At 55.2% G+C, this 23,467-nt stretch overlaps 1 protein-coding gene across 1 annotated transcript in view; it reads left to right on the forward strand.

Annotated features, from left to right (window-relative positions):
- Positions 1-6,461: 6,461 nt before the first annotated feature.
- DHX30 (DExH-box helicase 30) overlaps positions 6,462-23,467 on the forward strand; it is a gene marked incomplete at its 5' end in the record, with an annotated part of 32,921 nt that continues 15,915 nt past the window's right edge. Inside the window, 6 exons of the mRNA XM_084260714.1 lie at positions 6,462-6,606; positions 6,986-7,399; positions 7,807-7,908; positions 15,941-16,071; positions 20,954-21,064; positions 22,400-22,755. Of these exons, the coding sequence (XP_084116840.1) occupies positions 6,462-6,606; positions 6,986-7,399; positions 7,807-7,908; positions 15,941-16,071; positions 20,954-21,064; positions 22,400-22,755 (1,259 nt within the window). The remainder of the gene's footprint in view (positions 6,607-6,985; positions 7,400-7,806; positions 7,909-15,940; positions 16,072-20,953; positions 21,065-22,399; positions 22,756-23,467) is intronic.

The following is a 23,467-nucleotide window of genomic DNA, read 5'->3' on the forward strand; positions in this document are numbered from 1 at the left end:
CCAGGAGCAGGACTCTGCACGTTTTCTTTGACCTCATCTTGCTTGTATTTCTGAGAGTGGCCTCTGCCCACCCCAGGGAGGGTGGGATGTTCTGTGCTCGCTCTGCCTTCCTCCCGTGACTCCGCTCCACGCTTGGATGCTTCAGCCCTGAGAATCTCACTCAACTACCACAAGAGAGTTTCATAACTCTCTTCAGTGCAGCAAGTTAGCTACACCGAGGATGTTTTCCTCTGTAGTAATTACTACAGCTTGGATGGGTTTCCATTTGTAACCAGGAACAGTGGGGGGGGTTTATTTAGCTGTTGAAGAAGACAAAGCACAGACTTCTCAGCCACTGCAGGGTGGCTTTTATGTGCCTGGAGGTAAACAAGGTGACCTATCCAGGGTTCTGGTCTGAGAGTGGGGGTTGTTTAGGTCCTGTTTGCTGAAGTAAATGGTATTTTTGTCATTAGTTTCACTGAAAGTAAAAGTGGAAACATCGTATTTGTGGGACCTGAATTGTGGGCACAGGAATGGCCAGTAGTTATTGTTGGCTCTATGGAAATGAGACAGTCACAGAATCACAGGGTTGGAAAAGACCTTTAAGATCATCAAGTCCAACCATTCCTGTCCTGTGCTAAACCATCTCCCTGAGCACCTCATGTCCCCTCTGTTAAACACCCCCAGGGCTGGGGACTCAGCCCCTCCCTGGGCAGCCTGTGCCACAGCCCCACAACTCTGCCAGGGAAGAACTTTGCCCTCCCAGCTGAGCTGACCCTGCCCTGGGGCAGCTTGAGCCCATTGCCCCTCCTCCCAGCTCCTGGCCCCTGGCTGCAGAGACCATCGCCCACCTCTCTGCACCCTCCTGGCAGGGCAGGGCAGGGCAGGGGGGAGAAGGGCTCCCCTCAGCCTCCTCTGCTCCAGGCTCAGCACCCCCAGCTCCCTCAGCCGCTCCTCACAAGCTTTGCTGCTCTCCAGCCCCTTCCCCAGCCTGGTTGCCCTTCTCTGGACACGCTCCAGGACCTCCAGCTCCTGCTGGGAGTCAGGGGCCCACAACTGGACCCAGCACTCCAGCTGCAGCCTCCCCAGTGCCCAGTACAGGAGACCCCTCACCCATCCATGTTTGGGAGGAAATTCTCACTACTCTGTTAACAACAATGTCAGAACTGGGTTTAATATTCAGTGGGACAGATAAAGCACCTCAAAACAGCTGATTTTTTTTTTTCCTTATTTGAGTGAAATGTATTTTAACATGAAATCTCCTGCAAGATCATCACAGGACAGTGTGAGGACGTGTTTCTTTGTTCTCTTGTTTTCCTTGAAAAAGAATGGCTGCAGTCTGCCCACATCTGGCATTCTGACTTTAAAAAGGGTTTAAAAAATAGCCCCAAATCAATATTGTCAGAGGAAGAAAGTCTACAAACCCCTGGTTGAGGAGACACTTCCTCCCTCTGGTTTAAGGGAGGGCTGAACAGAAACTAGTGAAATTTGTGGAGTACTCTCTGCTTTGTCTTGTGCCTGAGACTGTTGCAGAAGTGCTGAGCTCTTGAAACCCTCAAAGGAAAGATGAATTCTAACTTCCTTTTTCTTCTTGCTACCTCTTGCTTTTCCAGGACTCAACCCTTTTCACTGTGATGGAGATGTTCTCGCTCAATTCCCTGAAAGGTAAGGGCCTGAGAAGCTTTGATTCAGTGCTTGGGGTGTTCATACATTTATTCAGAGCTTTGATATTACAGCAGATTGATGGAGGAAACGTTAATTTGTAAGAATTGGTACCATCCTTAGCCCTGCTGAGAAGGAGCTGGGTGTCCTGGGGGATGAGACACTTCACATGAGGCAGCAGAGGCTCCTGCAGCTGGGAAGGGCGATGGGATCCTGGGCTCCATCAGCAGAGGGGGGGCAGCAGGGACAGGGAGGGGATTGTCCCTCTCTGCTCTGCCCTCCCCAGCTGGAGTCCTGTGTCCAGAGCTGGGGCCCAACCCAAGGAAGATGTGGGGCTGTTGGAGAGGGGTCAGAGGAGCCCCGGGGATGCTCAGAGGGCTGGAGCAGCTCCCCTAGGGAGAGAGGCTGAGGGAGCTGGGCTGGGTCAGCCTGGAGAAGAGAAGGCTGTGGGGGGAGCTCAGTGCAGCCTCCCTGTCCCTGAAGGGACCCCAGGAACAGGAGGGGAATCAGCTCTTGGGAAGGGCAGAGACTGGCAGGACAAGGGGCTGGAGTGAAGCTGGAGGAGGGAAGGGGGAGAGGAGAGACTGGGGGGAAGTTCTGTGCAGAGAGAGTGGTGAGGGGCTGGAAGGGGCTGCCCAGAGAGGGGGTGGGTGCCCCGTCCCTGGGGGTGTTCCAGGCCAGGTTGGATGGGGCCCTGGGCACCCTTGTGTAGCTCCAGGGCTGGAGGTTGGTGTCCCTGCCTGTGGCAGGGGGTTGGAGCTCTGGGACCCTCGGGGTCCCTCCCAGTCCAGACCAGTCTGGGATTCTATGATCCTTCTCTGTACTGAGGTTTGTCCTTGCCAGAGTTCGTTCTCACTGCAGAAGAGCAGGGAGAGCAGGTTGAGCTGCCTGTCCCTGAACTCGCTGTGACCTGTGGTGCCAGCGTTCACCCCAGATTCACGCTTCACTTCTGGGGGGAGCCTGGTGTTTAAAACTCGTGCTTTAAGTGGAGGGTGAGGGTGGTTCTGGGAAGCTCTGCAGCTCCATTCTGTCTGGGGACGTGTAGCACAAGCTGAGTGTTGCAAGAGGTGTAAGAATGTTTCAGGGGAACATCAGGATTCGGAAGGGGAAGAGAAGACCTGCTGTGTGACCCAACAGATGACAGTGTAGTTTGTTTGCTGTTTAGCTCAAAGTAAAGGTCAGGGGGGTTGTTTTCCCTATTAATTTTGCCCTCCCAAACATACCTGCACCCTTTTGTACCAGTTCAGGAAGTGCTTTCTCCTTGGTGTTTGCCAGCAGTGTGGCCAGGTGGCCAAGTAGCTCAGCAGCATCCTGGCTTGTGTCAGAGCCAGTGTGGCCACAGGGCCAGGGCAGGGCTTGTGCCCCTGGGCTGGGCACTGGGGAGGCTGCAGCTGGAGTGCTGGGTCCAGTTGTGGGCCCCTGAGTCCCAGCAGGAGCTGGAGGTCCTGGAGCGTGTCCAGAGAAGGGCAACCAGGCTGGGGAAGGGGCTGGAGAGCAGCAAAGCTTGTGAGGAGCGGCTGAGGGAGCTGGGGGTGCTGAGCCTGGAGCAGAGGAGGCTCAGGGGAGACCTTCCTGCTCTCTCCAGCTCCCTGGCAGGAGGTTGTGGTGAGCTGGACTCAGCCTCTTCTCCCAGATACCCAGTGACAGGAGGAGAGGGAATGGCTGTGAGTTGGGCCAGGGGAGGTTCAGGTTGGAAATGAGGAGACATTTCTTCTCCCAAAGAGCAGTTGGGAGAGGGAAGGGGCTGCCCAGGGAGGTGCTGGAGTCACCGTCCCTCAGGGTGCTCAGGGAAAGGTTGGGTGAGGGACTTGGGGAGTGAGTGATGGAGGTGGTAGGGGGATGGTTGGACTGGATGGTCTGGGAGGTCTCTTCCAACCTGAATGATTCCATGATCCTATGATACTGTCAGTATATCAACTGTCACCCCGTCCTTTGCTTCCCTGTCAGTGCTTTGCCAACCTCTTTCTTTTCTTAGCTCACCATTTTCCTGAAGAAATCCCCCCAGTCCCTGGCTGATTTCCATTTACTTCTGTTGTTCTTCTCCAAACTCCATAACTTGGTCTTAAAATGAGACACATAGAGTGGAATAAGATGTTGCAGCCAAGGCTGAGAAGGGATCGCTCTGTCCTGCCTCAGGGCTGTCACACCTCTGCTGGGGGAACAGGGCAGCCACTGAGTCACCAATATTGTGAGTTCCCTATTTAAACCAAAAATTCCCATAATTTCCAGGGTGCTAAGTGAGTATGGATTGATATAATTGGGAAGAAAACCCCCTCTCACCTGTCACACAGTGTGACCTGTGGGAGAGAGAGAGAGAGAGAGAAGGAACTTTTCCTGCAAGGGCTGGTGGTTTGTCATGGCCAGACTGGGTTTTGGGGCTCCAGGGCAACAGGGGTGCTCTAATACTCCTCAAAAGGAGGACCTGAACTTAAGGTCGGTTGTTAATGAGCTTCCTGAACCTAACCTGGGTCCTTAATGAGCTTCCTGAACCTACCATGGGTCGTTAATGAGCTTGCTGAACCTAGCATGCCTCCTTAACGAGCTTCCACATGGCACTGCCTCTGCAAGGGCTTGGTTAGGGAAGAGGAATCCCAGTATACCAGTGAGCCTGAACTGGCAAAGCCTTGGGGGATGGCTTTGAGCAGGTATTTCTCTGCTGATCCACGCTGAACTCTGCAAAATAAAGCTCTTAGGGTTGAACATGGGGAGCCTGTGGCTTCTGGAGAGTTTTAAGGATTTGAGGGTTTTTACTGTGCCCCTAATTTCCATCTATGTTACAGTGAGAAACCGCTCACCCTGCTCATGTCTCACATGCCCCATCTCCTCCCAGATCCCTCCTTCCCACTGACTGCCTCTTTCCAGGGTTTTCCCCAGCCATGTCCTTCATTCATCTGTCTTCTGTCCTTTGTCCTTAACCCCTGTGGTCTCCAGCTGGAGTTTTCATCTCCACAGGCCTCTTGGTACCTTTACTTTTCCTTCCCTGATGCTCACGACTTCAAACAGCTTCGTAGCTGCGATGACTCTTCCTCTTCCTTCGCTGCTGGACAGCTCATTGCCTCATCTAGATCTTGGGAAAACACTAAAGGAACTCACAGCTCTCCCAAGTTAGGTAGTTCCACACCAGATCTGCCTGCTCAGAAGGATGTGTTGATGTTTACATGCTGTTTCCAGCCGCCTTTGCTTTCCAAACCAACTGAAACTGGTTATTTCTGAAAGTAAAAGCTCCTGCAAGGGGCTGTCAGAAGATTTGCATGTAGTTCATTTCCTTAGATTGACTTGTCTAGCAAGGTTGTTTTCCTTTTCAGTGGGCTGATGCTCTCAAAATCTGTAATCCAAACCTTTTATAACGAGGGTGCCAGAATAGCTTTCATGTCTTCCAACCCCCCCACCCAAAAAAAACCCCTCCAGGGGATCCTTTGTGTCTTCTCTTGGTGCTTTAAGATCTGCAGCAGAGTTGGGGTTTGGTTTTTTTTCTGGTTGGTTTTGGCTTTTTAGTGAAAAGAATAACTTTAGAGGCAAATCACAAGTGAATTCACAGAGGTTCTAAACCAGCTGCCTGTTGGACAAGGTGTTTGGTGTAGTAGGGTTTGGTTGTTGAGTGTTGGTGGGTGTTGGGGAGGTTTTAACACAGGGTTTTCTTTGATAATGTCCTGCTTCTTGAGCCTCTTCTTCTTTGTAAGCCTTGTGTGTATAATTAATTACCTTGGGTAATCCTTCTGTGGGTTATCAGAGTTCACTTCTGATTTAAAAACACCCCCCAAAGAAAAAAACAAACCCCAAAACAACTAAAGAAACCCCTTTTTTATCATGATGCTTTAACAACCCTTCCCCTAAACCTTTGGTTTACACACAAAATACTCCCTGAGTACTGAAAGTGATACCCTGGTTTAAAGAAACACAACTGAGTGGTAGTCCCAGGTGTATCCTGCAGCCAGAGATAACAACTTCTATCTATTAATTGCTTAGAAAAATAATCCTGGCTTTACAAAAATCAGAGAATCCCAGACTGGTCTGGGCTGGGAGGGACCCCAAGGGTCCCAGAGCTCCAACCCCCTGCCACAGGCAGGGCCACCAACCTCCAGGCCTGGAGCTACACAAGGTTGCCCAGGGCCCCAGCCAACCTGGCCTGGAACACCCCCAGGGACGGAGCACCCACCCCCTCTCTGGGCAGCCCCTTCCAGCCCCTCACCACTCTCTCTGCACAGACCTTCCCCCCAGTCTCTCCTCTCCCCCTTCCCTGAAGATGATTCAAACCAGTCCTGGGGTGCTGGAACGTCACTACAGCACTGGGGATGTTACTCTTCGGACACAGAATGGTTCGTAGCAACCCAGACAAAGAGGGAGTAGCCTTTGAGGAGGAGAAATGTCTAATAAGAGGGGAAAGGGCTGTCTCACTTCCAAGGGCTTTTCCAGTGTTTATCCCAAAGCAGCCTGCATGTGGCCTCTCCTTTTGAGCAGCACCCCTGAAGAGGAAGCAGCCAGGCTGCACGTGTGCCGGGGCGCAGGGGTGCTGGATGCCCCGCTGCAGATGGGGAACCTGAAGCAGCAGTCGGGGTGCAGGGCAGTTTCTGAATCACTCCTGTGCTAAGAAGGGGTCAGAAAGGTGCCTTTGCCTGTAAATCACAGAATCACAGGGGTTGGAAGGGCCCTCGAGAGCTCATCGGGTCCAACCCCCTGCCCAAGCAGCTCCCCAGCTCATGCTGCACAGATAGGCAAGGGTCAGACAGAGCACCAGGCTGAGCCAACCCGGGGGGCTCCAAGCACAGTGAGAACTGCACACGTGGGGTTGTTTTTCCTCTAATTAGAGAAGGTTCCTCACGATGCTGAAGTCAAACCCCTGCTCGGAGGGCTGGTGGTGGTTGCGGAGCCGTCAGCGGGTTGCTCAGATCTTGGAGCAAATGACTCATCTCCTGGTGGTAACGTCTCTTCGGGGGTGTCTGAAGACATCCTGTGATTCTGGGGGAGGTGAGGGGGCTGGTGACACAACCAGAGAGTCCCAGACCCTGAGGGATGACCCGTGTCCTGTCCCGTGTCGCGCCATCGGCGTACAACGCGCTCTGACGCGGTGATGGTGGTTCTGTGTGGTGAGCCTGTGTCCAGACAACGCCCTGCAGGGCTGGTAGAGCTCCGTGCAGCGGGTGTGCATGATTCCTTGCTTTTCAAAGAGGGAGGAAGCTGTTTGTAGCGCTGGTGTAAAGCTGGTGTAAAGCTGGTGTAAAGCTTCAGCGCTGGGTGGGCGTCCTCTGCCTGCCCACGGCGGCTGGCACCTCGCAGGGGAGCTCTTGCCTCCACACGTTCTGGCAGGGACACGGATCCAGCTTCCTTTTCCTTCTCCTTTCCTAAGCTGCGTCGAAGCAGCCCCGGAGCGAGGGGCACCCACCCCCCCGCATCCCACCCGCGGGCGCGGATCCCCCCGGCCCCGGGAAGCAGCGAGGGCTGGCCTGCGGCGGGTCCTCCCCGCCGCCAGGGGGCGCCGCCACGCCTTGCGACCGGAGCGTCGGGCCGCGTCTGTCCTTCGCTGCCTGGCTGAAGCCGGCACCGGGCAACCTCAAGATGGCGGCGCTGGGGCTGCTGCTGCAGGCGGCGGCCGCCTGTGGCTCGGCCGGGCCGTTGCGCCTCTGCCGCCGTTACCGGGCGGCGCCGGGGGCGCGGGGGCTCTGCACGGGGTTGCGGGAGCCTGACAGCCTCGAGGAGGCGAGGCAGGAGGAGGAGGAGATGCCGCCGGGCGGTGAGGAGCAGGACGCCGCCATGGTGCAGGGTAAGCCGGGGGCAAGGCGGGGCCGGGGGAGGAACCGGCGGCGCCCCCGGTGTGCGCGGCCCGGCGGCCGGGGGAAGCGGCGCCGCGCCGGCCCCGCACGCAGCGGAAGGGAGGAGCGAGCCCCGCTGCCCGGTGCTGGGAGGAGGAGGAGGAGGGAGCGTGAGCGCGCCGCACGTCCCTCCCCCCCCCCCCCGCCCCGCGCCTGCAGCCGGGCCGCGCCGCGCCGCCCGCCGGCCTCCTCTCGCTCCGGGCGGCTGGGCCGGGCCAGGCCAGGCCAGGCCGCATCGGGCCGGCCGCGGCCTCCCGCCAGCACCGACCGCAGCCGCGGCGCGGACGGGCCGTGGCGGCCATCGCGGGAGGGCGGCGCGGGCCTTGAGCCACCCCGCCCCGCGGGGAGACACGGAGAGAGACAGAGAGAAGGCGCCCGGCCGGGATGCGCGGCAAGGGAGAGGAGCCGCCGAGCTGCGGCGGTGTCTACACGCACGGCTGCGCCGCCGCCGCCGCCGCAGGTACCGGGCCGGGCGCGGTCGGAACGGGGGGCGCGGGGAGCCCCGGCGGCGGCAGCGAGGGCCCGGCCTTTGTGGCGGCCCCGCCGCGCTGCGCGCTGCTCTTTGTTGGCGGGGAGAGTCGCGCTCCTCCCGAGACCGGGCGAGACGAGCGCAGCCCTTCGGCTCAAGGTCGCGGGGCTGGAAAGCCCGGGCTGGCTGCAGGCGCCGGGCCGCCGGAGGAGCGTCCCGAACGGCTCTTGGGTCCGGAATGCCGGTGGATGGAGCGCGCCCATCCAGCATCCGCCAGGAAAGCCGCTCGGCCGCCGCGCAGCCAGTCCCGTTAGGTCAGACCTGGAGCAGGCTGCGGGCAGCGCCGCTTTATCTGCCCCTTTCATGTGCAAAGGGCTTCTGTCTGTTCTGTCTGGCCTCCCTCCAGGCAGTCGGGCTGCCCGAGCCGGGCGGGATGCAGACGGCGCTGGATAACATAAAGCCTCTCGCTCCTGGTGTCCCTGAACCCGGCCAGGGCTGATGTCTGTGCCTAGTGCCTGGAAGATTTCTTTTCTCTCGTGTTGTCAGCCCTTGAACCTGCAGAGCTGCATGTGAGAGGGCGTGGGGTTCAGGAGTTGGGAGGGTAACTGCTTTCCTGCTGCTCAGGAGTTCAGGTGGAAAGCATGGCTTGATGTCCTGTCTTGACAGCTGCTTTTCCTTACGGTGCAAAGCGTGATGAACGTTTCCAGCTTGGGAAAGGCTGAGGAGTTTTGTGCTGGGGCCAACAGCTCCCAGCCTGGGACTTCAACCACTACATTTTCCCTTTTAAAATCACCAGTTTGGTTTGAGTTTTGTTACTCAGGCTGTAATCTTCCACTTGAGAAATTTGCTTGATTGTTGCATGAAACTTGCCCCCCCTTTCCCTCCTGTGTCCTGTGCTTCCCTCCCACCCTCCAGTGGTTTGTTATTTATATTTTTCTCCATGCTTTCTAAATTCTTTGGGTCTTGGTCCCATTTCCTTCCAGCAGCCTCACTGAGCTTTGTCTTGTTGCTCAGAGTCAGGTGGCCTTTCAGGTGTTCATTGGAGCAAGTGAACTTCTAAAGTAAAGGCCAAACAACCTGAAATGATTGTTTAATGAGCTGGTTGAGGTGTTGCCTGAGAAAAGCAGTAAGCCAATTTTTTTCCTTCCCTATCTTGTACCTCATTCCTCAGTGCTTTTCCTGACCTGTGCTTCAGAGAGTGCTTGAGTACCTTACATGTGGGCTTTGGTTTGCCTCCCTGGAGTGCCTGTTTCCATCAGTGGCCCCCTGGCATGGTTCTGTGCTGTGGGGCTCCCAGTGGGGTCACCAGGAGTTTGGGGGTGCCCATGGGGACGGGGCTGCAGACAGTGAGGGATGCTCAGCAGCTGTGCCAGGGCCCCGTGGGGAGGGTTTGCTGGGGCTGGCCTGAGTGGCTTGACCTTGCACAGCTCTGGCAGGACTTCAGCAATATCAGAAGGAGCATTTCAGATGAGCAAACAAAAAGTCCTCAGGGTCTCGTTGTCACCTGCCCTACCTGCGAGTAGAGACTGTAAAAGCCACTTAAGAACGCTGCTTATGAACAAGTTCTGGGGCTTCCTGATGTTCACTATCCTCATTTGACTGCTTTTGCTGGGAGCCTTGGATCCCAGTGTGGAGAAATCAGCTTTGATGTGAGGCCAGCTGAGAAAGGGACTGGAACTGGGGGTGGCCCTGCTTGGGCCCGGGTGGTGAGGCTTTGGAGCAGCCCCTGATGCAGGGAGCCTCACAGAGGGCTGTGCTGCTGCTTGCTGTTGCTGAACATCATCTTGACATCTGTTTTGCTCCAAGAAACTTGTGGGTTGGGTTGTTTTGTGGGTGTTTTTTTTTCTCAAACTAAATTTGCCATCTCATAGTATCACCGAGGGATCCAGGTTGGCCTGATGCTCTGGGTGCTGTGTGACCTGGTTCCCTTCTCAGAGCAGGGCCAGACTGGAGTGGGTTGATCAGGGCTGTGTCCAGCTTAACTTTGAGGGTGGAGGTTGGCCATCAGTCACTCAGTCTCCAGTGATCTCATTCCTTTTGAAGGAGCCTTGTTGGCTTTACCAGCCTCTGAGTTTCTCCTTGTTCATTCCAGAGCTGCATGCATTTGCTCTTGCTGCTCATGCTTGAAAGGAGCCTTGCTCAAGGTTGCCAGATGATGCTTTAACAAACCCCACCAGAAGGGTACTGGTGTGGTTGTGTCTGAGCTCTGCTGCCAGGTGGAAGGGTCCCTGTTCCACAGCACAACTGATTGCTTCCAGCACGGGTCCTGCAGAGCCACGGGGCTTCCTCCTTCCCTCTGAACTGAGGTGTGTTTGGAGCATTCTTCCCCACCTTGCATTTACTGCTGTGGGGTTTAGATCTTGACAAGCAGTGGATTTAATAGCTCCTCCTCGCTGCTCCTTTGTTGTTTCTCCAGGGATGTTTGTTTGTTGCTCCTCTGGGGAAGAGAATTTGAAGACAGAAACTGCTGAAATCAATCTAATGCTCCTCAGTCTTCCCCTTGAACAAGACTACGAGCTGTTTTATTTGTGTTCCTGCTGTAGCTGACAGTGCCTTTACTCATCAGATGTGTTGGGGTTAATAGCAGGTGTAGCTACTACACTTAGGACAGGTTTTCTTGTGGGGTTTTTCTCTTTTTTCTAGGTTATTTTTTCACTCTTCAGTGTTGCTCTGTGTTATTGACTTTCACAATCAAGTTAAGCTAAAGTGCTCCCTGGCTTAGATGAACTTGAATTAGTTAATTGGCTCCTCTGATAACCCCACCCTTAATTGTCTGCTGTCCAAGACAGGCTTTTAATATTCCTTTGTGGTGTGGGAGCTCTGGGATGGACATTGTACGTGGTTCTGGCTCGATAGGGTATGAAATTCAACTCTGTTTTGGGGTGCTATTAGGTTATACCCCTTGCCTCCTCAGGGCTGCAACTACCACTGTACGATCACTACCCAAAACTGTTCTCAGCAGTGAGGGAACTAAGATGCTCTTACAGCCCTGCTGAGAGGGACCTGGGTGTCCTGGGGGATGAGAAACTTAACATGAGGCAGCAGAGGCTCCTGCAGCTGGGAAGGGCGATGGGATCCTGGGCTCCATCAGCAGAGCGGGGGCAGCAGGGACAGGGAGGGGATTGTCCCTCTCTGCTCTGCCCTCCCCAGCTGGAGTCCTGTGTCCAGAGCTGGGGCCCAACACAAGGGAGATGTGGGGCTGTTGGAGAGGGGTCAGAGGAGCCCCGGGGATGCTCAGAGGGCTGGAGCAGCTGCCCTAGGGAGAGAGGCTGAGGGAGCTGGGCTGGGTCAGCCTGGAGAAGAGAAGGCTGTGGGGGGACCTCAGTGCAGCCTCCCCGTCCCTGAAGGGACCCCAGGAACAGGAGGGGAATCAGCTCTTGGGAAGGGCAGAGACTGGCAGGACAAGGGGCTGGAGTGAAGCTGGAGGAGGGAAGGGGGAGAGGAGAGACTGGGGGGAAGTTCTGTGCAGAGAGAGTGGTGAGGGGCTGGAAGGGGCTGCCCAGAGAGGGGGTGGGTGCCCCGTCCCTGGGGGTGTTCAGGGCCAGGTTGGCTGGGGCCCTGGGCAACCTTGTGTAGCTCCAGGCCTGGAGGTTGGTGGCCCTGCCTGTGGCAGGGGGTTGGAGCTCTAGGACCCTTGGGGTCCCTCCCAACCCAGCCCAGTCTGGGATTCTCTGATTCTTTTTGGAGGAAGATGCTGAGAAGTCCAATCTGTCAGGGAAAGAAACATTCCACAAATCCAGCTCTGCAGTTTCAGATTGTTTCTTTATAAACCTCCAAGTGAGATAAGATCCTTCCAGCTCTTGAGTTGGGGGTAAGGACAGGCCCAGGGTAATCCATCACGCCGTGGTCGCTGTGGGTACGTCAGCTGGCGCTGCTGAATGTGCCATTGTCAGCCGTGAGGAGCACATTGTGTCCCGCTAATTCAGTGCCCGATCTGCAGGCCAGGGCTGGGCTTTGTTGTTTAGAGATCCTGGTTTTCTTTGCTCTAGAATGGATTCAATATTTAGTCTTCGCAGAGGAGTCACCTCAGAACGTGAGAGAGCAGCTCTGTCATTAGCTAATTGCTTTTTGTCTCTCTGTTTGGGTGTTGAAGAGGGAATATACCTCGTGCCTCTGCCTGCTCCGCGCCGCAGAATTTCTCAGGGTATTGTTTTTTGAAAGGGAAAACAACTGGAGGCCAAACAACACAGCCTGCTGCCTGAGAGAGAGATTTTTTTTTTTAAATTTAATTTCTCATTTATTAAATGACTTCAATAGCAGATTTGGGAATTGCCTTACTCCTCCCTCCATGCATCCCAGCAGCGTGGGGTGGAAGAGGACTGCAGCGTGCCAGGGTTTGAGTCCCTCTCCCAGCTTACCCGAGCAGGTTGGAGTCTGACTACAGCAGCACTCACCGTGTCAGTGCTCAGACCTACCATGTTTGCTGTCTAATTACAGAAAATTGGCTTGTAGCTCTTTGTTTGGTTGAGACCATTTCCATCCTCTCCTGGCCGACGTGCAGAAGGTATTTCATCAACAAATGATGCTCATAAATCCAAGTACTTCCTCTGTATTCCCCTCTTGAGTGCCCCAGGGTTTTGCCCAAGCATCTGTGAGAATCAGCAGCCTGTGGGCTTGGTTTGTTTAATTATTCTTTATGATGGAAGATGCCATGGCTGACCATCCCTCACCAGAGAGTGGCAGAAGGCCTGTGCTGTGCCTTGCACAGGCTTCTCCCTCTTGGTGCAGTCAGAGGACACTGAGCAGGCAGCAGGTTTGATCTGGTCATTTTAAGGCTGCCCTCTAAATACCACCTTGTCCTCTGCACAGGAGGTTGAAAAGTGACACCAACCTGAGCCCCAGCTGGGAGTCCCAGTTAGACAATTGTCAAGTTACAGCTTGATGATACCTGGTTTACAGCGTCCTTATCGCAGGCCACGGAGGTTGCATTTCAGGATCTCCCTGTGCATGTTCAGGAGCCCGAATTCCTTCTGTGGCTGGTCTGTTTGGCTTCTGGAAGAGGTTTCTCTGGGGTTCAGCTGGTGCTTCTGTGGTTTGGAGGAAGAGCTGTCAAAACTGAGTGTCACCAGTAATGAGTTCAGATTAGATGGTGGGGCTGAGATTAGATGGTGGGGCTGAGATTAGATGGTGGGGCCGAGATTAGATGGTGGGGCCGAGATTAGATGGTGGGGCTGAGATTAGATGGTGGGGCTGAGATTAGATGGTGGGGCCGAGATTAGATGGTGAGGGCAAAGTTCTTCCCTGGCAGAGCTGTGGGGCTGTGGCACAGGCTGCCCAGGGAGGGGCTGAGTCCCCAGCCCTGGGGGTGTTTAACAGAGGGGAGATGAGGTGCTCAGGGAGCTGGGTCTGCACAGGACAGGATGGTTGGAGTCAGTGGTTTTGAAGGTCCTTTCCACCCTGGTGATTCTGAGTGGTGTGTTTTTCTGAACACTGCCTCAGCATGCTGGTTTGTGTGGGGGTGTTTTTGCTGGAGGGGGTGATAAAGTGTCTCCAGTGGGACAAGTGTTGAGTCTGTGGTGATAAAAGGTAACTCTTTGCCTTCCCTAAAACTCCCCTGATTTCCCTGTGGGTTGGCTCTCAGGTGAGCCCTCCTGGTAGATCCTCATGACTTCAACTTTCCTTCACTGGGCAGCTTTTTGGAGATGGTCTCCTCACAGCCCCTGTTACAGAGCCCTTCTCTTCAAGGCTTGCTCTGGGGCCAGTTACTGTGTATCTCCATTACAGCTGTCCTAGTTTTTGGCAAAACCTTGGTGATGCTCAAACCAGCATGACCATTGGGTCATTTCTCCTTGGATTTGGTAGCTCAACCTGGAACTCCAGGTTCTGGCAGGACCGGTGACGGTGTGTCACTGACTGCTGATCCATTGCTGAAACTTCCCCTGAACACTTGTAAAGCATTAGAAGCCTTCTGAAAAGTTCTCCCCAAACCCATTGATGGTCTGCTAGAAGATCAGCTCAGTTCTGACTGCTGGGGGAGTGTGTGTGTGTGGTGTAGAGTGACCAGAGGATGAGAGCAGCTTAGCTGTGCTTGCTGCTGCCAGAGCAGGAGGTCCTGTTGCTCTCCCCCGTGCCCTTGCTCTGGTTCTGGGTACCTGCAGGACCGTGTGGTTGGCTGATTTACTTCTGAGCCCAGCAAAAACCAGTGTACTCTGCTTTTCTGGTGGATTTAGGGCTGTAAATCACCTCTCCATATGAATGGGTTTGTGCCAGAGCTGGAGGAGCAGTAGAGTTAGAGCCCTGGGGGGAGCAGTTAGAGCCCTGGGGAAGCTGCACATACCCCTCACTCCCACTGTGAGCTGCCAGACCTGCCCATTTAAACTGTTAATCTGGTTGTGCTTGGGCTGCTGCTCAAAATAAAGGCTTTTCCCTACAGTGCCCGATAGAGTGGTGATGCTTGTGAGAGGGGAGGCAGAGCTGCTTCCTCACCAGCTAAAACCACCAGTGTTTCCATCTGGGGGAGGCTGGAGCACGAGGTGGGCACGAGGTTTTTAAGGGGTGGGTTGAACTGCTGGTGACATCTCCTTCCTGTAAGTGCCTGAGCAATATTTCTGGCTCCTGTCAGGACAGGGGTGCTGTGCACAGCCAGCCAGTCCCTGGGGTGCAGCCTCGTGCCTTCCTTTCCTGCTGGGCTGGGTTGTTTCCAAAGGTGCTGTGGGCAGACTCCTCCCTAAGGGCTCTCTGAGCAGTTCGGTGCTGCCCTCTCGCTGAGCCATCTCAGTAAACTCAGGGAGAAGTCCCCAGGTTCATGGGGTGTAACGTGTACCTTGTGCTGCCCAGACCCCTGGTTTAACCCTGAGGTGATGCTCATGGCTCAGGAGGGGGATGCAAACACCAACCCTGTTGGAAACAGCCATCTCTCCATTCAGTATCCATACCAGAGGATGACATCCAGCTGCCTTTGCCTCCAGAGTGAGGAAGCAGCACCAGCTCTGTGTGCTAATCCGGGCTTTGGATTCTTTGCCAGGGTATTTGTATCCAGATTCAGCACATGTATGTTGTCCATTGGTATATTGTGGTGGTCTTTTGGGGGAAAACAAACATCTTTCCAAACTGCTGCATGATTGTTTAATAATGCCCAGTGTAGAGTCCTGCCCATGGGACACCCCGACCCCGAGCAGCGCTACAGGCTGGGGCAGGGGGCTGGAGAGCTGCTGGGGAGAAGGAGCTGGGGGTGTTGGGGGCCTGGGACTGCCCAGGAGCCAGCAGTGTGCCCGGGGGGCCAGGAAGGCCAAGGGCATCCTGGCTTGTGTCAGAGCCAGCGTGGCCACAGGGCCAGGGCAGGGCTTGTGCCCCTGGGCTGGGCACTGGGGAGGCTGCAGCTGGAGTGCTGGGTCCAGTTGTGGGCCCCTGAGTCCCAGCAGGAGCTGGAGGTCCTGGAGCGTGTCCAGAGAAGGGCAACCAGGCTGGGGAAGGGGCTGGAGAGCAGCAAAGCTTGCGAGGAGCGGCTGAGGGAGCTGGGGGTGCTGAGCCTGGAGCAGAGGAGGCTGAGGGGAGCCCTTCTCCCCCCTGCCCTGCCCTGCCCTGCCCTGCCCTGGCAGGAGGGTGCAGAGAGGTGGGCGATGGTCTCTGCAGCCAGGGGCCAGGAGCTGGGAGGAGGGGCAATGGGCTCAAGCTGCCCCAGGGCAGGGTCAGCTCAGCTGGGAGGGCAAAGTTCTTCCCTGGCAGAGTTGTGGGGCTGTGGCACAGGCTGCCCAGGGAGGGGCTGAGTCCCCAGCCCTGGGGGTGTTGAACAGGGGGGAGATGAGGTGCTCAGGGATCTGGGTCAGCACAGGACAGGGACGGTTGGACTTGCTGATCTTAAAGGGCTTTTCCAACCTGGTGATTCTGTGCTGTGCCTGCAGACACTGTAGGTGAACTCTGTCATCCCTCTGCTCACTCTTCCACCTCTAGCCTTAGAGACACGAGCAGCCACAGAGCTGCAGCAATGTGGCTGTGCTGACACGCCTCTGGACAGGACTGCACAGGAATCAGAAGATATTTAGTTCCTCTCTTGAGTATTTCTTTTTGTTTGTTTGTTTTTCAGATTCCAGAGACTTATTAAAGGAATTTCCACAGCCTAAAAACTTGCTCAACAGCGTGATTGGACGAGCCCTGGGCATTTCTCATGCGAGGGACAAGCTGGTGTACATCCATACCAACGGGCCCAGGAAAAAGGTAATCCCCTTGGGCTGGGGATGGGTGGTGGGTGGCTCTGCTGCACACAGAGTGGGAATTGAGCCAGGAATACTGCTGAGCGTGGAAGTATCTTTAATAGAGAAAGTTACAGCAGTGTTTTAATTCCATGTAAAAGTTGGGCTTTAATCTTTCTAACAAGAAATATCCTGGCTTCTTCCTGCTTCTCTTTAACTTTGAGTATGCTGGGAGGGATATAGATGTGGGTCCTGTCCCTCTCCCTGCTGGGTCCTGCACTTTGGTCACAGTAACCCCAGGCAGTGCTGCAGGCTGGGGCAGAGCAGCTGGAGAGCTGCTGGGGAGAAGGAGCTGGGGGTGCTGGGGGCCTGGGACTGCCCAGGAGCCAGCAGTGTGCCCGGGGGGCCAGGAAGGCCAAGGGCATCGTGGCTTGTGTCAGAGCCAGCGTGGCCACAGGGCCAGGGCAGGGCTTGTGCCCCTGGGCTGGGCACTGGGGAGGCTGCAGCTGGAGTGCTGGGTCCAGTTGTGGGCCCCTGACTCCCAGCAGGAGCTGGAGGTCCTGGAGCATGTCCAGAGAAGGGCAGTGAAGCTGATGGAAGAGTCTTGAGCACAGCTCCTGTGAGGAGTGGCTGAGGGAACTGGGGCTTTTTAGTCTTGAGAGCAGGAGGCTGAGGGGAGATCCTGTCGCTCGCTACAGCTCTCTGCAGCAGCTTTGCAGGTGTGTCAGGGTGGTCTCTCCAGTGACAAGTGATAGAAGGAGAGGGAATAGCTTGAAGTTGCACCAGGGGAGATTTAGGTGAGAGATCTGGAGGAATTTCTGTGCTGAAAGGGTTGTCAGGTGTTGGCACAGGCTGCCCAGGGAGGTGGTGGAGTCACCATCCCTGGAGGGATTTAGAAAGTGTGTAGATTAAGCCCTAAGGACATGGTCTAGAGGTGGACTAGGCAGGTTATGGTTTCCTGGATGATCTAACTGGTCTCTTCCAACCCAGGTGATCCTGTGAGTCTGTCTGTGTGCAGAAGGATGGATTATTTTAAGTACCTCACTGTGACCCACATTTCTTGCAGAAAGACTCACTGTCTGGGCTCAAAAGTCTCAGACTACATACCCCACTACCCCAGAAAGTGAGACTGCCAGGGCTGTATTTTAGACCTTGTTGGCCTAGATTCTATTGTAGATGCTCAGAGAGCAAATGCTGGAGCTTAAAACATTCAATTGCACCCCAAAAAGAGGAATTTGTTTGCAGTGGAGGGAGGCTCCTCATGCTACATAAGGCCAAACTGAAATACAGGGTCTTTGTTGTTGTTGTGTTGGGTTTTGGTTGGTTGGTGGGGGGTTTATGAGGGTTTGGAGGTTTTTTATTCTTTCTTAGATGAGACAGAATTCCAAACAAACAACTTGCCAAGTAGTTTGAGTGCTGCCTGGCCTGGATGCTGATCTGTGCTGGAAGCTGAGCCGAAGGGTGGATGAGGTGCTCAGAGATATGGGGTAGCACAGGACAGGAACGGTTGGACTCGGTCTTAAAGGTCTTTTCCAACCTGGTGAGTCTGATTCTGGGAAGTTCTTGGCTGCTGGATGCTGCATGTCCAGGGGTTTGCCTCCTGTTGCTGCACCAGTGCTCATTCCAGAGCAGAAAGCCCTTTCCTGCTGAAGTTTGACTGCAACCTACATTCCAGGACAAGGTCCAGTTCTAATGGATTAACATTTTCCAATAACATTCTGTCTAAAATTTCCCAGACAGTTTTTATTACCACATCCTTCCCAACCATCCCTGCTTTTCAGGCAGTGTGTTAGTGATGGTTTAGAATTCCTTTATCATTCCTGTGATGCTCCCTGGGGGTGTTCCAGGCCAGGTTGGCTGGGGCCCTGGGCAACCTTGTGTAGCTCCAGGCCTGGAGGTTGGTGTCCCTGCCTGTGGCAGGGGGTTGGAGCTCTTCCTTGTGCAGCAGGGCAGTTTCCTGACTTCAATCTTGCAATGCCACAACAAATGCCTCATCATTTTAGTCTGTGTTCCCATTCTTGTTGGTGCTTAAGTAGATTAATGCTGATTAAAAAACCCCAAACACTGAAAACAAACAGTTGGACAAAAGGAAGCTCAGATCCCAAAACACCAACCCAGAGGGATGATGGGATCCTGGGGGCTTCAAAAGGAGTGTGGGCAGCAGGTGACAGGAGGGGATCCTCCCCCTCTGCTCTGCCCTGCTCAGGCTCCACCTGGAGTGTTGTGTCCAGGTCTGGGCTCCCTGGGATCAACCAGCCAGGGATCTCCTGGAGAGAGTCCAGAGGAGGGACAGAGATGCTGAAGGGCCTGGAGCATCTCCCCTGGGAGGAAAGGCTGAGGGACCTGGGGCTGTTCAGCCTGGAGAGAAGAGCCTGAGAGGGGATCTGATCAGTGGTTCTCAAGAGCTGAAGGGTGGGAGCCAGGGGGCCATGGGCAGCCTCTGCTCAGTGTCTGTGGGGACAGGACAAGGGGCGATGGGCTCAAGTTGGAGCCCAGGGAGTTCCTCCCAATGTGGGGAAGAACTTCTTGGTGGTGAGGGTGAGGGAGCCCTGGGACAGGCTGCCCAGGGGGTGTGGAGTCTCCTTGTCTGGAGAGATTCCAGCCCCTGTCCTAGGGACCCTGCTTGGGCAGGGGTTGGACCCCATGGGCTCGGGAGGTCCCTTCCAACCCCTGTGATCCTGTGAAAGCGCCTGGGGACAGAAGGGTGGCTGGGACAGGCTGGAGCAGTCTCAGTCGGAAGTGAGCAAGTGGCCTTGTTTTCCCTGAGCACAAGTAGCTTGGCCTTCATGAGACAGCTGACTTTCTCCCCAGCAGGTCTGTGCTGTGCTGTTGCTTGCAGAGCCCTTGGGCAAAATACGTGGCAGTTTCCTACAGTAAGATGAGACTGAGGTGGCAGGCAGCCAGCCAGATGTAGACAGTTGAAGTCAGGAGCCTTTTCCTTAACCTTATAGGTGGGGTTTTCCCAGCAGACCTAAATGCCACCTTTCATCTTTGCTGCAGAAACAGGAGAGAATTCCTTGGCTTTTCCCTCCTTTGAGCCTGGCTGAGCTCAGCTGCAGCATCTGCAGGGCTGGGACTGGAGCGAGTTTTAGATTTGGAGCGATTTTTTCACAGAGGGCAGGGTTCAGCTTTCAGTGTTCTTTGTCTCTGTGGGTTTTTCAGGAGCTCTGGAGTTAGAGGAGTTCTGGTGGTGCCGCTGGTTCTCTTGACGGCTTGTGTTGGGCAGTGCACACTGCAGGCTGGAGAAGAGAAGGCTGTGGGGGGACCTCACTGCAGCCTCCCCATCCCTGAAGGGACCCCAGGAACAGGAGGGGAATCAGCTCTTGGGAAGGGCAGAGACTGGCAGGACAAGGGGCTGGAGTGAAGCTGGAGGAGGGAAGGGGGAGAGGAGAGACTGGGGGGAAGTTCTGTGCAGAGAGAGTGGAGAGGGGCTGGAAGGGGCTGCCCAGAGAGGGGGTGGGTGCCCCGTCCCTGGGGGTGTTCCAGGCCAGGTTGGCTGGGGCCCTGGGCACCCTTGTGTAGCTCCAGGCCTGGAGGTTGGTGGCCCTGCCTGTGGCAGGGGGTTGGAGCTCTGGGACCCTTGGGGTCCCTCCCAACCCCAACCAATCTGTGATGAGAACAGCACCTGCCTGGGTAGCTAAAGTGGCAGTAGGGAAGCCCTTAGGAAGGTTTGCTTGCTGGTGCAACTGGAAATGTCTTGGAAGGTGTGTGCTGCATCTCAGGATTGGTCTGGTGTGCAGCAGGGTGCACAGGAACAGCAATTTGGTAATGGAATTGTTCTCATAACGAGCTCTTGGCAGTTGATTCTCTGAGCTGACACGCTGCAGCCTGTGAAGCTCCATCCCAGGGGGGGTGGCACCGTGCTGGACGTCAGCCTGGCCTCTGGGCCTGGCGCAGCCGCGCGGCTTCTCTGTGGCTGTGGGCACCACGCAGCCCTTCTCCTGGCTGTTCCTTCTGGGGTACCAGAATGGAGCTTCCCATAAAGGGACCAAACAAGCCATTTGGGATTTTCATTTGTAGTCTTGATCTTTGCATGAGTTCAGAGATGTTTGGAGGGTTGGATCCATGGGCCAAGGCCAGTTGCATGAGGTTCACCAAGGCCAAGTGTCGCATCCTACACTCGGGTCGCAGCAGCCTCAGGCAGTGCTACAGGCTTGGAGAGGAGTGGCTCAGGATCTGTCTGGAGATGAGAGACTGAGGGTGGTCCTGCTGGTCTTGCCCAGGTGGCCAAGAAGCCCAGTGGCATCCTGGCCTGCATCAGGAACAGTGTGGTCAGCAGGGTAAGGGAGGTGATCACCCCCTGTGCTCAGCTCTGGAGAGGTCTCACCTTGAATACTGGGTCCAGTTGTGGGCCCCTGACTCCCAGAAAGAGCTGGAGGTCCTGGAGCGTGTCCAGAGAAGGGCAACCAGGCTGGGGAAGGGGCTGGAGAGCAGCAAAGCTTGCGAGGAGCGGCTGAGGGAGCTGGGGGTGCTGAGCCTGGAGCAGAGGAGGCTGAGGGGAGCCCTCATCACTCTCTACAACTCCCCAAAAGGCGGTTGCAGTCTCTTCTCCCTGGCAGCCAGTGACAGGACGAGGGGAAAGGGCCTGAAGCTGCCCCAGGGGAAGCTGAGGTTGGGCTTCAGGAACAATGTCTGTGCTGAAAGGGGGGTCAGATACTGGCCCAGGCTGCCCAGGGGGTGGATGAGGCACCATTCCTAGAGGGGTTGAGAAGAAGAGCAGATGTTGAGCTTGGTGACATGGTCTGGTGTTGGACCTGGCAGGGCTGGGCAGATGGTTGGACTCCACAGGCTTGAAGGTCTTTTCCAACCCAAACAATCCCATGATTCTCTGAAGGAGGTGTGCTCCTGCTGGAGCAGGGCGCTTGTTCTGTAGTGTCTCACTTCACTACTTTATCTTTGCTTTGCAGAAAGTCACCCTGCATATAAAGTGGCCCAAGAACGTGGAAGTGGAAGGCTATGGGACCAAGAAGATTGATGCAGAGAGACAGGCAGCAGCGGCAGCATGTCAGCTCTTCAAGGTGAGCTTGCACTTCTCCCTGGCTTGAGGAAACAAGCCTTTGAGTGAATAGGCCATGTCTGGTTTGGTCTTTTCTTAGGTGGCCTACCTGTTCAACAGGGCTAGAGTGTGAACTCTGAGCTGTCTGAATTTGTTTGAGCTTAAATCCCACTTGCTTCAGCCAGGCATGAGCTCACTGAGGTCTTTGAGCTCCAGTCTTGCTCTCTGTGTGCCAGACCTTAACCAGCTTCTGTCTCAGTCCCAGCATCCCTGGCAAGCAGAGCTTCCCCCTTGTGTACTTGCTGTTACTGTTGGGTACCTCACTCTCCTGGCTGTCTACCTGTGGGTGCTGCCTCTTCACCTGTGGCAATTCCACGTTGTCTTCCCTGATTTTTAAAGTTCCTCTGCTCTGCTGCTCCTTTCTGGCTGGAAACAGTCGATAAATATCTCAAGTGTGGGAGCCAGGGGGCCATGGGCAGCCTCTGCTCAGTGTCTGTGGGGACAGGACAAGGGGCGATGGGCTCAAGTTGGAGCCCAGGGAGTTCCCCCCAATGTGGGGAAGAACTTCTTGGTGGTGAGGGTGAGGGAGCCCTGGGACAGGCTGCCCAGGGGGTGTGGAGTCTCCTTGTCTGAAGAGATTCCAGCCCCTGTCCTGGGGACCCTGCTTGGGCAGGGGGTTGGACCCCATGGGCTCTGGGGGTCCTTCCAACCCTGCTGATTCTGTGATATGGTGACTGCCAGTACAGCAGGTGCCAAAGTGAGTTCTTGCTGTCTTGGGCACTCCTACAGCAGAAGACAATGCCACCTTGTCAAACACAGGGCTGGTGGTGGGGCTGAAGCTGTAGCTGCCATCGGTAAGACATTGTGTGTGTTGTACTTTTGGAGCTTCGTTAACGTTCAGTGCCAAATGGAGGCAGTGGGCCAGCAGGAATTAGGAACTCCTCTGTTCCCAAACCTCCTGGGGTAGGGAGTTCTTCCTGCTGCTTACACTGTGAAGGGGAGATGAACCATCCCCTGGATTTTCATCCTGTGTTATCCCTGCCCACACCCGTTGAGACCAGCCCTTCCAAAACAGCATTTCAATCTTCTGGAACATGAAATATGGTTAATAGCTCGTGGAGTAAGTCTTGGCCCTCCCTTTCCAACAAACTAAGGAATTGGGAAAAATTTGGGAAGTGAGGTGAGTGAACAGATTCCCTTTCTTAATAAACAGGGGCAGAGGAAAGCTTTCAGTTTCCTTTCTGTGGGATACAAAGAACTTGCTCCCGCTTTCTCTCCCTTACAGCTGTGTCCTGGTGTCCAGCAGAGCTCCTGTTCCTCTCTCCACTGCAGCTGACGGTGTCTTTGTCTCTTGCAGGGCTGGGGTTTGCTGGGCCCCAGGAACGAGCTCTTTGACGCTGCGAAGTACCGGCTCCTCGCTGACCAGCTTGGCTGCCCCGACGAGAGGTGGTGCTCAGAGGGCAAGTGGCGCTCCAAATCCGGACCTTCTCTGGCCGACCTGTCCACCTGCTGGCGACGGATGGAGCCCGACGACTCCATCCAGCCCATGGAACAGGGCAGGATGCCTAAAGCAATGAGGAGGGAAGAGCTGGAGGAAGGGGAGCTGGAGGAAGGGGAACTAGAGGAAGGGGAGCTGGAAGAAGAAGCGATCGATGTTTCTGATTATCTACCTATGGCGCATCAGGACGCGCGAACCCCCGGCAGAGACGCCAGGTACGTCTCCCCTGATAGCTGCTAACCCAGGGCAGTAAAGAGGGCAGTGAGAGCTCCTCACAGCTGAGCTGCAGCTTCCCACATTGCCAGTGTGGCCTGTAGATGAGCCAGACACTGACTGCTCTGCTGCTCTCTGCCAGCAGCAGTGAGGACAGCCTGATCTCAGACCTGGCTGTCATCACAGTGCACAGGCATCTTCTCTGGAGCCTTGCCCTGTGGGTAGGCTGCTGCCTGCATCCTGCTGGCTGTTCTTACTCTTCCATGCCCAGAAATTGTCCATGTGCACTTAAACACGGTGGGGTTTTCTGACCACCCTTGTTTTGAGGATAAATCTGGTCCTTTTCATCACCAGCATTGCTTGCTAACGACCTCCTATTTTATGAGGACAAATCTTGATTTTAGGAGTCAGGTCAGTAAGGAGCTTGCTGGTGGTGGCTGTTAGGGACCTCACTTGGATTCCAAAATAGTTATTTCATACATCTGGTGATGCTGTGTGGTTTGTGTGCTAGTGTAAAGGTTTGATTGCTCTTTAGTAGGTGACCTTACTGGGCTGGGTGACTGTTTGGTGAACGACAGATTTTTGGTAGCAATATTCAGTGTGACTTTTCATTGGTCAAAAGTCATCCCTGCCTTTAGCTGCTCAGCTTCAGACCTTGGTAGCAGGCCTGAAGTGAGGTAGGTCTGAGAGCAGAGTGCATGTTTGTATGTCAGA

Source organism: Gallinula chloropus, assembly GCF_964237585.1.
Source record: "Gallinula chloropus genome assembly, chromosome: 2".
NCBI lineage: Eukaryota > Metazoa > Chordata > Aves > Gruiformes > Rallidae > Gallinula > Gallinula chloropus.